The sequence below is a fragment of the Microtus ochrogaster genome, chromosome 1, assembly GCF_000317375.1.
Source record: "Microtus ochrogaster isolate Prairie Vole_2 chromosome 1, MicOch1.0, whole genome shotgun sequence".
Lineage (NCBI taxonomy): Eukaryota > Metazoa > Chordata > Mammalia > Rodentia > Cricetidae > Microtus > Microtus ochrogaster.
Window position 1 is genome coordinate 3,974,092 of NC_022009.1, and position 14,614 is coordinate 3,988,705.

Here is a 14,614-nt window from a genome sequence, read left to right on the forward strand (position 1 = left end):
ACTGCCTGCTCTTCCAAAGGTCCTGAGTTCAATTCCCAGCAACCACATGGTGGCTCACAACCATCTGTAATAAGATTTGGTGCCCTCTTCTGGCCTGCAGGCATATACACAGACAGAACATTGTATACAAAATAAATAAATAAATCTTTAAAAAAAAACAAACAAAAGGAAAAACAAAACAAAACAAAATGGCCTTAGAAGGAGAAAACAAGCTTTTTAAAAATCTTGACATTTTTCTAAATGGAGAAATGAGGTCTCAAATTGATACTGAGAAGAGTCTTATTTGCCAATTTGTAAATGATACCGAGTAAGCACATCGTGAATTCTCCAAATATACAGATGGCACTTCATGATTCCTAGTAGTAAGTTTTTAAGTGACACAAGACTGTAATAGGCAGAGAAGTAGCAGAACTTCATTGTGTATGCAAAAGTCAGGTAATATATTTAGGGGAAAACTACATTTTAAAGCAATTTGATAAAAATCAAGGAAAGAGGTACAAATGTAAAATGCAAGAACATAGTTAACTGCATATTATCAGCAGAAAATGGTGTATTTATACTTAGAATATCTCATGAGTTTCTGCTGACTGTTACTTGAAGCAGTTTAGGAAGATTAATAACATTCAACAAAAGAAGGCAAGATAATATTTATAGCTTGATACTTATGGTGGTATTAGGAAATTTTTATTTAGTCAGAAGCCTAGATAAAGTTCCTCAACTACATTATTTCAGTAAGTTATTTTGTCTTTGTTGGTTAGGTTTTGTAAATTTAGGAAAGCTGGACATAGTAACCAGTAGTGTCTTGCAAAAAAATTTAGAATTTTCTGGGGAAATATATAGCTTCTAGGAGTAATGGCACAAACCTTTAATCCCAATACTCAAGAGGCAGAGAGGCAGGCAGATCGCTGAATCGAAGCCAGACTGTTTTACAGAGTAAGTTACAGGACATTTGGGACTACAGAGAGAAACCCTGTTTTGAAAATATAAAACAAACAAATAAAAACATTTAGAAACATTCAAGAGACCCAGGCATAATACTACATACCTGTAATCCTAATAAAACTCAGGAAGCTGAAGCAGGCCGATTATCTCTTGAGAGACCAGGTTAGCCTGGTCAGCACAGTAAGACCCTGCCTCAAACAAAACAAAACAAGAATTCAAGAGGATTAAACCATTGACTAGTTAGAGGGAGAAATAAAGGATTCTAAGTGGGTATGTGCTGTGTGTCTTTGTTTTACTTTTTTGTTTTGTGTTTTTCCTCTTTGTGCCTAGAACCTAATACACTCTAGGAAAGTGCTGTACCACAGAGCTATACACCGGTCTGCACTAAGCCTCTACTACTTCATGTTGTCATTATTTATAGTTAGAGAACACAAAATTCTTCTAATTAATCTGTGAATTTCACCGTTGCTCATGTTTTGAGAGCGGCTATTTGCTTTCTTGTTTGTTTTGGCCTTTCCTGTAGTCCTGAGCCTTATGGCAAATCTATTTGTCTTCATATTCTAAACTAACAAGTTGAATTGTTCTTGAAGTTACAGCCGAGTGGGTTGACTTACCTGAGTAGCTGTAGGAAGTTTGTGGGAAGTCCCTGTTCGTTCTGTACTGCCTCCTCCTCTTCTGCAGCTTAGTTACATCAGAAGAGATCTGACTGACAGCCTGGCCTAAGATTGCTCTAGATCCTGCTTTCACAAAACTTGTCCGCACAAGTGTGACTGTAACTTATTTCAGGGCCGATCCTCTGTTCAGAGTGCTACTGTGCTGCTAAGATCTCTGCCCACGCATATCTCCAATGTGCACCTCTATGGTGCCTGATGTTCCTCTGTTAGATTGACATTTGGCTTTTTTACCCTAAAAGGATCATGTTTAGTTTTATGTAACATAATCCTAGCTTGAAGTCTACACCACCATTTCAGTAGCATAGCAACCTTAATTGTGTCATCTAACATTAGCTTCATTTTTAAAATTTATACCTTAAATGACAGAAAATAGAATTTTGAAGAGTGGCACCTAACTAAGTTTGAGTTAGAAAAGGAGAGAGTGAGTCAGAAGGATAGGATGTAGAGAAGGTTAACTAAGGTCAGATGTGCAGCAAGGTCAGTGTGTGAGGAGGCCAAGACAGAGATGATGCGTCTGAGTACAGGCTTGAATATGGACCATAGCACATGTAAGAAACAGAGATGATGCGTCTGAGTACAGGCTTGAATATGGACCATAGCACATGTAAGAAACAGAGATGATGCGTCTGAGTACAGGCTTGAATATGGACCATAGCACATGTAAGAAACAGAGATGATGCATCTGAGTACAGGCTTGAATATGGACCATAGCACATGTGAAAAACAAACAAAACTAGCCATACCTTTGTGCTTTCCGTCTGACTCGTGGTTGAAAGATTTAAGCTACAGTAACTTTAAAAGGGGGCAGGCAGGAGAATAGGGGAATACTATTCGCTCAAGGACAGTCGGTGTGTCTGAATTTCAGTGATTTACCTATTAAGGGACCAGCAGTCTCTGTCATAGCCTCACCCATTGAGCAGAAACTGTTCGTTACTGTATGAAAACGCACTAATGTGTTTCTCACATATCCATAGGTATTATGGTCGAAAGATGCTTTTCCTCATGATGGGTCATCCTAACTTTGAAAAAATGCTTGAAAAGTATATTCCATCTAAAGATTTGCCATATATTAAAGAATCTGTTAAAAATTTACGGCAAAAGGTATGTAAGTTGTTTGTTGTGTAAAACAATTTAAAAAACAAAGCTTATAAGCTAGGCTCTCACAGCACTTGAAAGGTGGAGCAGGAGAATCAAAGGAGTTTAGGTTATCCTCAGCTACATATTGAGTGTTGGTCTACCCTTGACAACATAGTACCCAGTTTCAAAAAGACTGGTCCACGCTCCAAATAAATAAATATTGGATTAAGAAATAAATACAAATAACTAATATATATTTTTCCAAAACCATAAAGAACAGTAACAACTGTTTTTTTAGATCATTTCTATGTTACCCATCTTGAAATAGGGTTAACCTGCAATTCTAAGTAGATATATATACTATCGGACTTGAAGAGTAAATGTTTATTGCTTATTAAGATTTAAATTATGAGGCTGGAACAATGGCTCAGTGGTTAAGACCATAGGTCTTCCAGAGGACCCAGGTTCAATACCGAGCACCTACATGGAAGCTCCCAACTGTTTGTGACTTGAGTTCCAGGGGACTCAGTATCTTCTTCTGAACTCCAGGTACCAGGCTTATAGGCAGGCATAACACATAAGATGATAATGTAAATAATTCTTAAAATAAATCTTAACAAAAAACCTAAATGATAGTAAGACACTGAAGAAAATATTAAGGTAATATGTTAGGATGTTGTTTGGTCTGTTACAATTGTAAGCTTGCATTATTGTTCTGAAAGTTTCCAACCATATGCTGTTCAGCGTAGCACTTCATTCTACAACTAGAATTTTTATTTTTTGTAAAATGAGGATAGGAGAAAATATGAGAAAGCACATTTATTTTTAATGTGTTTAATGTATAATTCTTATATTGTAGCTTTATGTCATTTTTTTAAAATGGGTTCAGGAAGACTGATTTATAAAGGGATATTACAAAGATATATAGTAACAGGCATCTTAGAGCTATTCTTCTATCTGTCAATATTAACTATTTCATAGAGATTCTTACTCATATAGAACTTATTAAAATAGCCGTGCAAACAGCTGACTAAAATGAAGTTGATTGTATTTATGAGTCATCTCCAGTACAATAAGTAGAAAAATCTATAATTGTGTGTGTGTGTGTGTGTGTGTGTGTGTGTGTGCCATGATAAGTGTGCATGTGGTTAGATAGAGGACAGCAGTTTTCTCTTCCTTCCTGTGGATTTTAGGGCCCAGCCTCTACCCAGTTTTGGCAGCATTGCCTTTACCCACAGGGTTTCAAATGGTGCTAAGCCAATGCGTGTTCTTGCTCCTGGTTTATATAGAAATTCACTACTTATGGGTTATGTTTCTTTTCTGTGTATATTTTAAGCCTTGAGAAAAGTACTTTAAGTTTTGGGAAAATGGTTCAGTGGTTAAACGGTGATACTGCTCTTGCAGAGGCCTTGAGTTCATCACAGTGGACAGCTCACAACTGCCTGTAACTCCACCCCAGGTGATCTAATGCCCTCTTCTGGCTTCCGTGGGCACTGTACTCAATGTGCAAGTTCCTATATGTATTCAGATAATCAAAAAAAAAATGTAATCTTTTTTTCTTAATTTTAGAGAGTAAGACAGGGTTTGGTGGTTCACACTTTTCATCCTAGCACTTGGCAGGCAGAGGCCGGTGGAGTTCTGTGAATTTGGCTAGCCTGGTCTGAGTAGTGAGTTCCAGGCAGTTACATGGTAAGATCCTGTTTGAGATAAAGAGTGATTATGAATTAGATCACTAATGGACAAAGCCCAGGGTTAATCCTCAATACGGTGGTGATGGGAGAGTGTATAATCATACAGCATATTAACATACACTGTAAATTTGACAGTGCTGGCATCAAAATCTGTTAGTTTACCATTACTCCCAAGGTATTTTGTGTATCTATACCTTTGAAAACCTCTATTATTGAACACTTAGCGTTTCACACATTTATCATTTGTGTGTGTGTGTGTGTGTGTGTGTGTGTGTGTGCGTGCAGTTGTGAGCATGTCCTCATGAGCTCATGGAGGTCAGAATTACTTTGTAGTATTGGTTCTTCCCATTCAATTCTACTTTTATGTAGTTTTCAGTAATTGAACTCAGGTATCAGGCATGCACAGCAAGTGCTATTACCCACTGAGCCATCTCTCCAGGCTCCTTAAAACACATTGTGTGTTTTAACAGGCTGCTTTGAAAAGCTGCTGTGTAAGTTAATGCACTGCTAGTTTAAATATGTCTCCCATTGACTTTTATTTCCTTACAGGGTTTGGGAGAGATACCTCTAGACACGCCGTCAGCAAAAGGAAGGCGTTCTCACACTGGCAGTGTTGGACACACAAGGTCATCATCTGTTTCTCGAGATGCTTTCAGTTCTGGTGAAAGGTAATGTAATCAGAAGTCCACACTATTTGAGAAATGATCTCAACTTCATGTTCTCATGACCTAGTTCAGTAGTATTCGTCAAACTTAATGAGGCTTAAATGTTTAGTAAGAACCTAGAAAATCTGAGATAACTAACCTTAATTGGGAAGTTATATATACCTGGAAACTTTACATGCACCTTAGTGAAATTGTAGTGTTACTGAACTTACCGGTATTAGGCTTTCTTATACAACCCAGAACTACCTGCCCAGGGTTGGCATCACCCAAAATGGGTTGTGTTGGGACCAACCGGAGTCCTGGCCTTCAGCTGCTCTTCCCTGCTAGAGCCTTCTGATTGGAGTTACTAAAAGCTGTGCCTTGCCTAGAGGATCAGAAGATGGGATTTTCACCTGTTGGCCATTGACTGCTGGGTATTTTAAGCCTCCATGGTGTTATGAAAGAAAGGGCTTCATACCAGTGATTAGTCGTCCGTGTGTCTGTCTCTGTGTGTGTTTCCTCAACCTCCAGCCTCTTGCCCGAAGCTTGCGAACTGTATTGTAGGGCATAGAGCACAGACGGGGGCACAGTGCGGTTCAGTTGGAGGTCCCACCGAGATATCGGGAACTAGGGAACACTGAGAGGTCGCCCTCGGAAGGTGAGGGTGGATTGGGTGTGTGTTAATCCTGACGTCCTTCGCTCGGTTCCACGCCATGCAGGCAAGGCAATTGGAGGCCCCGCGGAGATAGAGAGGTAAGCGGACAGGGTTGTTCCCTGCCAACGGGGATGTATTGAGGAATTAAGAAGGGAATTGTTGGCAGTATCTTCTCCACCTTGTTCAGAGAACAGTCAGTCGCTAGGGAGGAGTTTGATGATTTAGAGTTTGTAGAGGATGGTGAGGAATCATTGGAAGATGAGGAGGAAATATACGTAGGGAAATAAAGAAATCTCTGTAGGAAACTGAGAAATGTAAAGTAAAATAAGATTCACACCCAACTCCGTTGGCCCCACTGGTGGTCGCAGTTGAGTAGGGGCTCTAACACTGAACAAAACAAAGGGTTTTACACACATGGTTGCACCAGTAATGGAGGTGCCCGACACCAACAACCCGGGCAAATAATTCGCCAACATTTTGCAATACAATTTAAAGAAATGAAGCAATTCAAGGAAGCTGTTGCTGCATAGGGGGCTCAAGCACCCTTCACGTTGGTCATGGTAGAGTCTTTCTCCTCTCTGAATTTAACACCAAGTGATTGGCAGCAATTACGTCGTGCTGTCTTATCAGGGGGAGATTATCTCCTATGGCAGGGGAATATCAGGAAAATTGAATGCAAACGGCCCAATTAAATGCTCTAGCAGGTCAAGCTCAATGTAATCTAGATATGTTAACTGGGGCTGGGGCTTATGCTGATTTGCAGCAACAAATTCTGTATAATCCAGGAGTATTTGCCCAAATAGCTGCAGCTGCCACTAAAGCTTGGCAGGCCCCTCAGCTCTCAAATGCAAAGTACCTGCAGTCTCTTGTAAAACTGTTGAGCCAGTGACCACTCGCAGAAAAGGTGAAGCAGCAAGTCAGCCCTTGGGATATTTGTGTCCTAAATTGATTTCTCTTGGGGCAAGTGACAAAACCACTGGGACTCGCGCTTGCCCTACTCTCTCAAAGGTCATCGAACTTTATTCGAAGAATCAGAAGGCCTTAGCAGGAAAGAGCAGCTGAAGGCCCAACAGGGTTGGGTTCTATCAATCACTAGTTAAGAAAATGCCCTACAGACTTGCCTAGAGGCTAATCTTATGGCTACTTTTTTACAGTGACTCTAGCTTGCGTCAAGTTGACATAAAACCAGCCAGAAAAAATTTATATTTTTTTATATACAGATACCTTGAAAATTGTCCACCCACGGCTGTCCCTCCAGGTACCATTAAAAAAAAAAAAAGAAAAAAAGAAAATTGTCTATGTATTTCAGTATAAATTTTTTTAATGTTTATTTATTTATTTAGTATACAATATTCTGTCTGTGTGCATGTCTGCAGGCCAGAAGAGGGTACCAGACCTCTTTACAGATGGTTGTGAGCCACCATGTGGTTGCCGGGAATTGAACTCAGGACCTTTGGAAGAGCAGGCAATGCTCTTAACCACTGAGCCATCTCTCCAGCCCCTCAGTATAAATTTAATAACAAATTTAAGTCTGGAGTTGGCAGGTGCTCAGGCCTGGACCTGGGGGTGTCATCGGTAGGGTATAGCTTGCATGAAACCTGGGTCTGATGCCCAGCATCTCATAAACTGACAGTCCTAACACATGTCTATCTCCCAACACTTAGGAGACTGACTCTATAGCAAATAAAAAATGAGCCTGGGCTCATTCATTTAATATGCTTTTTAAAATTTTGCTGGGTATGTTGACTCACACCTGTAATACAGCTCTTGGGAGATGAGGCACAAGGATTTCTATGAGACCAACTTGGACTACATACCAAATTTCAAGCCAGAATGAACTACAGAATGAGATTCTTTCTCAAAAAAAACAAAATAACAACAAAATGCTCTTGATTTCCAGCTGTCACCTGCTTTTGGGGCTTCCCAACACTGACATGCCGTATCATTTCTGAAATTTAAAAACTGAATTTATGTAAGAATTTTTAATTTTAGATTTTGTAGGGAAATAAAAATGAAATCTCTCTTCCATTTTAGGGAAGTAACTGAAGTTCGAGAAGCCCCCAGAAAACCAGCTCCTCGAAATTCCTTAGAAAGTGCTGAGTACATTAAAGTTATAACAGGTTTATTAAATGCAAAAGACTTTCGTGATCGTATTAATGGGATTAAACAACTTTTATCAGATACTGAAAACAATCAAGAACTTGTTGTTGGCAACATTGTGAAGGTAAAAAAGTTAATTTTGTTAAGCATTGTGTGCGTGTGCGTGTGCGTGTGCGTGTGCGTGTGCGTGTGTGTGTGTGTGTGTGTGTGTGTGTGTGTGTGTAGAACTCAGAAGACAGATTTAGGGAAGTAGTTTACTCCTTTCACACATGGAACCAAAGGATCAAATTCAGGTCCTTGCTCTCAAGATTTTCATTTGTAATCTAAATGGAAAAAGCATTAATGTAGCAAATTACTCAAAAACCATGGAACTTTATTTATGTTATTTGAAAGTATTGTTGGGCCCTAAAGCCCCACCAAGGAGGAGGTCGCCCCAAGAGACACTCACAGCACGGTTGATGCAATAGCAAGAGGAATTTTTTTTTTTTTTTTTTTTTGCTTTTTCGAGACAGGGTTTCTCTGTGGCTTTGGAGCCTGTCCTGGAACTAGCTCTGTAGACCAGGCTGGTTTCGAACTCACAGAGATCCACCTGCCTCTGCCTCTGCCTCCCGAGTGCTGGGATTAAAGGCGTGCACCACCATCGCCCGGCGCAAGAGGAATTTTTATTCTGCTACGGCAGAGGTCCTTCAGCCTCGAGAGGAGAAGGACGCCTGCTTTGTCTATTATAAGCTCTTTTAAAGGAAAAAAACCACAAAATCAGGGAGGGGGTAGTACAGAGTCAAAGGGAAAGTCCAAAAATTATTTGTCAACTATTTTGACTAGTTCATACAATGGTCAGCTAACTCTACTTGATCAATGTTATGGTGGTTACAAATAGGAACACCTGCAGGTCGTCTCACCCCAGTTCCAGGGTCTGGGTCTATTGAAGAAAGACTACAATGGGGATGAAAAGTACTCAAAGCTCCCATGCACGCGTGGTTGGTTACCACGGTCCTGGTTCCCAGGAAGGGGGGTGCAGTAGTGCTAAGGTTTTTTAAAGTCTTTCAGTATTAAAAATGAGTTTAATAACAGGAATGGATTACATAGGATTTGCTATGTTAAAAACATGGTGGGCAGTTAAAATGTAATAGGGAAAAAATAAGACATTGGTCATGTAGGGGCTGGAGAGACAGCTCTGAAGCTGAGAGTGCTCATTCTTCCAAACGCCCTGAGCTGGGTTTCCAGCACCCCTCTGACAGCTCCTAACTGCCTCTAATTCTGCCGCCTCTGGCTTTGAGGAAATCTGGACTAAGTGCCCATTCCACGAGTGCACACATACACACAGTTAAAAATAAACATATTAGAAAGAAAAAAAAGACAGTCAGTAGAAACTTCTTATACATTGGTAAGCTTGGTATTCTGAGAGTTCTCAGCCTGGCTTCAGTAAATATATATTGAGAGAGTCAATACATACTCTTAACAAATAAAAATTTAAGAGACCTAGTATTTGCTTTATTACAGATGTTAAAACTTTTTATGTGTTTTAGAAATCAGTAAATAAAAATAGGATATATACTTATTTATATATTTATATAATTTTAATGGATCTTTAGATAAAGAAACAAGGGCACGGAGATTAATAAATATTGTGGTATGAGCACAGGTTACTTCTATTTTACTAGAATTTAGTTCAGTTAATTCTATTAGTAATTTATTAAATTCCATTTAAACTTGACAAGCATACCATAATTACTTCTTAATTCCAGTGAGTCATTTTCTAGTATCTGTTAAATAAAAGTAAATCTCTTGGTTAAATTTTTTTAACAAGAAAAATTAAAATAAGTAAGTATAAAGAATGATTAGTTAATGGACTTAGCTTCACAGAGTAACTCCTTGATTGCCGGACCCAACAAAAGGCTTATTTAACATCCATTGTATTGTGTGGTGAGATTTATGAAAGTTAAGGAATCTGAAGAAGCAGTAATAATAAAGTATCATACTAAAAAATAATAAAACTTGACTCTGAGGAGGCTGGGGAGGTAACTTTTTTGTAGAGTGCTTGTCTAGCACACACAAACATGTTAGGTCCCCAGCACCTCATAAGCTAGAGTGTGGTGCCTGTGCATAGTTCCAGGTCATCCTCAGCTACACGGTAAGTTCAAAGGCCAGCCTCTTTTGTGTGTGTATGGGGGGGGGTGCGGGGGGCCCTGAAAAGCTTAGAGATACAGCTTGATGGTAGAGCACTTATCTAGCATGGAAGCATGAGACATTGGCTTTGATTCTTACTGTAGTTTAAGGAAGGGAGTTGGTATTACATTTAATTGTCCTTAAAATTTCCTTGTCTTCTGTTCTGCATAAAGAGATTATAGGAACTTTCCTAAGTTCTTAGCATCAAATGAGACTGGCCTGCATCTTAACTAACAGCACAGATTATGTTTGCAGTCAGCCTCCTATCAAGCCACATTTGTAGCCTTCGTTTATTAAACATCTTTGTAATGATTTTTACTATCTGTAAACATTTAAATTTGACAAATCATAAAGTTTCTATTATCTGAGTTAAGTTTAAATAGGGTATGTGTGTGATAGCCAGGTGTGGTGGTGGAGACCCTTAATCCCAGCACTCAGGAGGCAGGCTCAGGCAGAACTTGTACATTTGAGGCCAGCCTGATCTACAAACCAAGTTCCAGGATAGCCAGGACTGTTACCTAGAGAAACCCTGTCTTGAAAAGCAAACAAACAAATAGGGTGTGTGTGTATGTAAAGAGTAAAGTAGGAGAAATAAGAAGTGGCAAACAAGGATAATGTAAGAGGTATAAACATTGTTTTACTTTAATTTACCAATTTATTTTCAGATCTTTGATGCTTTTAAGTCTCGACTTCATGATTCCAATAGCAAAGTGAATCTGGTGGCTCTAGAAACAATGCATAAAATGATTCCTTTACTTCGAGACAACTTGTCTCCTATAATCAACATGCTAATTCCCGCAATTGTGGATAACAATCTGAATTCCAAGAACCCGGGCATCTATGCTGCTGCCACAAATGTTGTTCATGCACTGAGTCAGCATGTAGGTAAGGAATCTCAATTGGTGTTCAAATGATTTTGATTTTATTCCTTTGCTTTCTTAGTCTATGTGTTTTTATATGTTGAAATAAATAATATTTGTACCTTACTAGTATATCCTAAACTTTTTTCTTAAATTATTTTCATGATACAGTATTTAAATTGACTGTGTTTTTCACTGAGTTCTAAAATTTTTTGCCTCATATTCATGAAATTAAATGGATTATAGATTTAAATTTAAATATAGCATTAGCTGTATTTTAGGACATTACATGGTAACATCTTCAGGACATCACATAAACCTTTAGGAATCATTCTAAAAGCATGATCGATGCATGTCAATAAACTGGACTAAGAGGGTGGAAAGAGTGGAAGAGTCAGAGGCCCAGGATATCTGCTATTAAATAGTGTCTTCCATATATGTCAGGGAGTTGCATCAATTTAATGCTAACAATATGGATATGTAAGGAAAACTGGAACAATGTTGTTACCAGTTGACATGCCAATATAGATAGGGGAAATCTCACAGGACCTCACTGTTAGATGAAGAGCCACAGGCATTATTGGCGGCTGTGAGAGGGAGACTCCATGTTCTCCAAGGATAAGTCTGTGATAGGCCCAAAATGCATATGCATATGTGTAGGACATCATGGACTCAGCTGATTGTGTGTATGTATGTGTGTGTGTGTATATATATATATATACACACATATATATACACATATATATATATGTATAATTACATATGTAACAGTAATGAAGAGGTTATGAAGTTGAGAGGGAGTGGAAGGGGTATAAGAAGTTGAAGTGGGTACAGTGTTTGTGATGGCAATGTTGTAAATATTCATACATGAAATCCTCAAAAAAAAATAGTGTCAAAAAAAATCTTCAATTGTGGTGATGAGATGTCTCAGCAAGTAAAGGTGTTTTTACCAGGTGACAATGTGAGTTCTGTCCCCGGGACCCACATGATGGAAGGAAAGACCCCTCCAGCCTTTACAGAAGCCCCTGGCTTGCCTGGAACTCTCTGTAGACCAGGCTGACCTCAGGCTCACAGAGATCCACCTGCCTCTGCCTCCTGAGTGCTGAGATTAAAGACATGCGCCACCACTGCCTGGCTAGATGCAAGCTTTTAAGGGACCGTTCCCAGTAGCACTGAACAGAACACATCCAATGTGAGATGTTATCTAACAAGGAAGCTTATTAAAGACAAAGACTCTTCCCTGGATTCTCATTGTGTCTGCCTAGGGTGTGACAAAATTCCAGACACCCTGACGGAAAGCAGTCTTCTGTGTAAGTCATTTTATATGTTTAGACAATATTGTTATGACTGGGATTGAATACAAAGACAGAGACCAGACAAAATCTTCAGGATGCAAGGTCCAAGTGTGAAGAAATCAGATGCAAGCAAAACAAATTTTTTTTAGATATCTCATGTAATGTGCACACACAAAATTAATTTTTTAATTTACAAAAGATTATATTAAGCAGCTAAAGAGAAAAGATGTATTCTGAAACAGAAACCTTAGCATAGTAGACAGAGCTCATATCTAGAATATATAAATAACTCTCAAAACTCACTCAACCTTGAACAAAACAGATCCAAGTAGAAAACAAGAAAAAGACATGAAGAAGCTTTTGTCTGAGGAAGACATACACATGAAAAATGTGCCCACAAAAGATATTCAGCATGACTTTGTCTTAGTGAAAAGACACTAATCACTATATGAGTGTAGTAGGAGGCTGTTTGTTCATTTCCTGGCCTCCCTGACTCCCAGAATAAATCACACAGAAACTACATTAATTACAACACTGCTTGGCCTATTCTTTCTGACTCCGCCTCCTTTCTCCCAGCATTCAGTTTACTTTTCCCTGCCTACCTCTGTTCTGCCCTGCTAAAGGCTCAAAACTGTTTCTTTATTCATCAACCAATAAAAGTAACACATATACAGAAGGACTTCCCATACCATGTGAGTATTAGAATAGCTCATTTTTTTCTTTTTTTAAGTGTGGCTGAGGCTAGAAAGATTGTTGTAATAAAAGCGGCGGTGCTGCGTCCCCGGCACCCAGCCGCCCACATGGCTAGCTCTAGCTTATGCCCCAAAATAATTACACAGAAACTGTATTCTTTTAAACACCGCTTGGCCCATTATATCTAGCCTTTTCTCGGCTAACTCTCGCACCTGGACTAGCCCATTTCTAATAATCTATGTAGCCCAAGAGCTGGCTTACCGGGAATGATCTTAACCTGCGTCTGCCTGGAATGGGAGAATCATGGCGACTCCCTGACTCAGCTTCTTTTTCCCAGCCTTCTGTTCTGTTTACTCCTCCCACCTATGTTTTAACCTATGAGGGCCAAGCAGTTTCTTTATTGCTTAACCAATGAAATCAACAGATTGATATATGACACTCCCACATCAAAAGATGGCTTACTAGGTAAGAGAGCTTGTTGCTAAGTCTTCTTCCCAGGATCCATGGGGTGGAAGGAGAAAGCTGACTCTCCCTGACCCCATACTTTATCTGTTGCACACGTGTATCCAAACACTTATATGTCCAGAAAGGAAGGAAGCAGGAAGAACCAAATGCTTGTGGGGTCCAGAAGTAATGGACCGTGAGTGAGTGAGTGAGTGAGTGAGTGAGTGAGTGTTTGTACATATATATCTTTTTACTTTGTTCCTTGTTTGTTTTTTTTTGTTTCTTGAGACAGTGTTTCTGTGTGTATCTCTGGCTGTCCTGGAACTCGTTTTGTAGACCAGGCTGACCTCAAACTCACAGAGATCTGCCTGCCTGGCTCCCGAGTGTGGGATTAAAGGAGAGGACTGCCTGCCTGGCTCTTGAGTACATTTCTGATGAGAGTATAAATAGTACAGCCACTCTGGAAAGAATTTCAAGTTTCTTTAAAAACTGTTGGGCCTCATGAGGCCCAGTATAACTTCCTGAGCCTAACTTGAGTTGGTGTGAGGCCTAGTGTAACTTCCTGAGCCTAACTCAAGTTTGGAGACCTGTCTCTGGCTATAACTTCCACATAGCCAGTGACTCAACACAACCCGACCTAGGCCCACTCTGCCCAGTCACTGCTAACATAGCATATTATTGGGCCTTGTTCCTTCTTCCACCTCGGCCCATTCTAGGTTTCCCACTCCTCTATCTCAGCCTATATAAGCTTCTTCCTAATACAGTTAAACAAGATCCTGCTTTGACAGACTCCCAACTCAGAGTGTATGTTTTTCTCTGGTGGCCAGAGGGGAGGTCTGAGTCGTCCACCAACCCACTCAGCCCCAGGGAAAGTCCTGCAGGTCTGGCTCTGCCCCTGCCCTTTCTGCCAGAGAACCCAGGAAAAAAAACAAAATATAAACTTAGTGTAAGACATCATTTAGACTATATCCAACTCATGGCATATCCATGGAACACTATTAAGCAATAGGAAAGACCAGACTTGATACTTGTATGATTCACAGAGGCATAATGCTATTTAAAAAGCTAAATTGAAGTCATATTCTCTTTTGTTTGATTTACTCATATTTTCAAAAGGACAAAATCACTTAGGTGATGAACATTCTAGCTTTCCCTTCATTGATGGGTGATAGGGAGGCAAGTATTGATATTTTTATATCTTACATCTTAAGTGTTCTGCAGTGGCCCCCTTTTTTGAAGGCAATTCCTCACTACATGGCACTGATTAGAGATTTTAGAAACTTCTGAAGGCAGAACCCATTTTAAAACAAATGGTTGGGCCGGGCGGTGGTGGCGCACGCCCTTAATCCCAGCACTTGGGAGGCAGAGGCAGG

General features: G+C 39.7%; 1 protein-coding gene across 1 annotated transcript in view; it reads left to right on the forward strand.

The window, feature by feature from the left end:
• Togaram1 (TOG array regulator of axonemal microtubules 1) overlaps positions 1–14,614 on the forward strand; it is a 67,149-nt gene that overhangs the window by 48,813 nt on the left and 3,722 nt on the right. The window contains exons 13-16 of the mRNA XM_013349067.2: positions 2,591–2,717; positions 4,934–5,052; positions 7,718–7,907; positions 10,615–10,834. Of these exons, the coding sequence (XP_013204521.1) occupies positions 2,591–2,717; positions 4,934–5,052; positions 7,718–7,907; positions 10,615–10,834 (656 nt within the window). The remainder of the gene's footprint in view (positions 1–2,590; positions 2,718–4,933; positions 5,053–7,717; positions 7,908–10,614; positions 10,835–14,614) is intronic.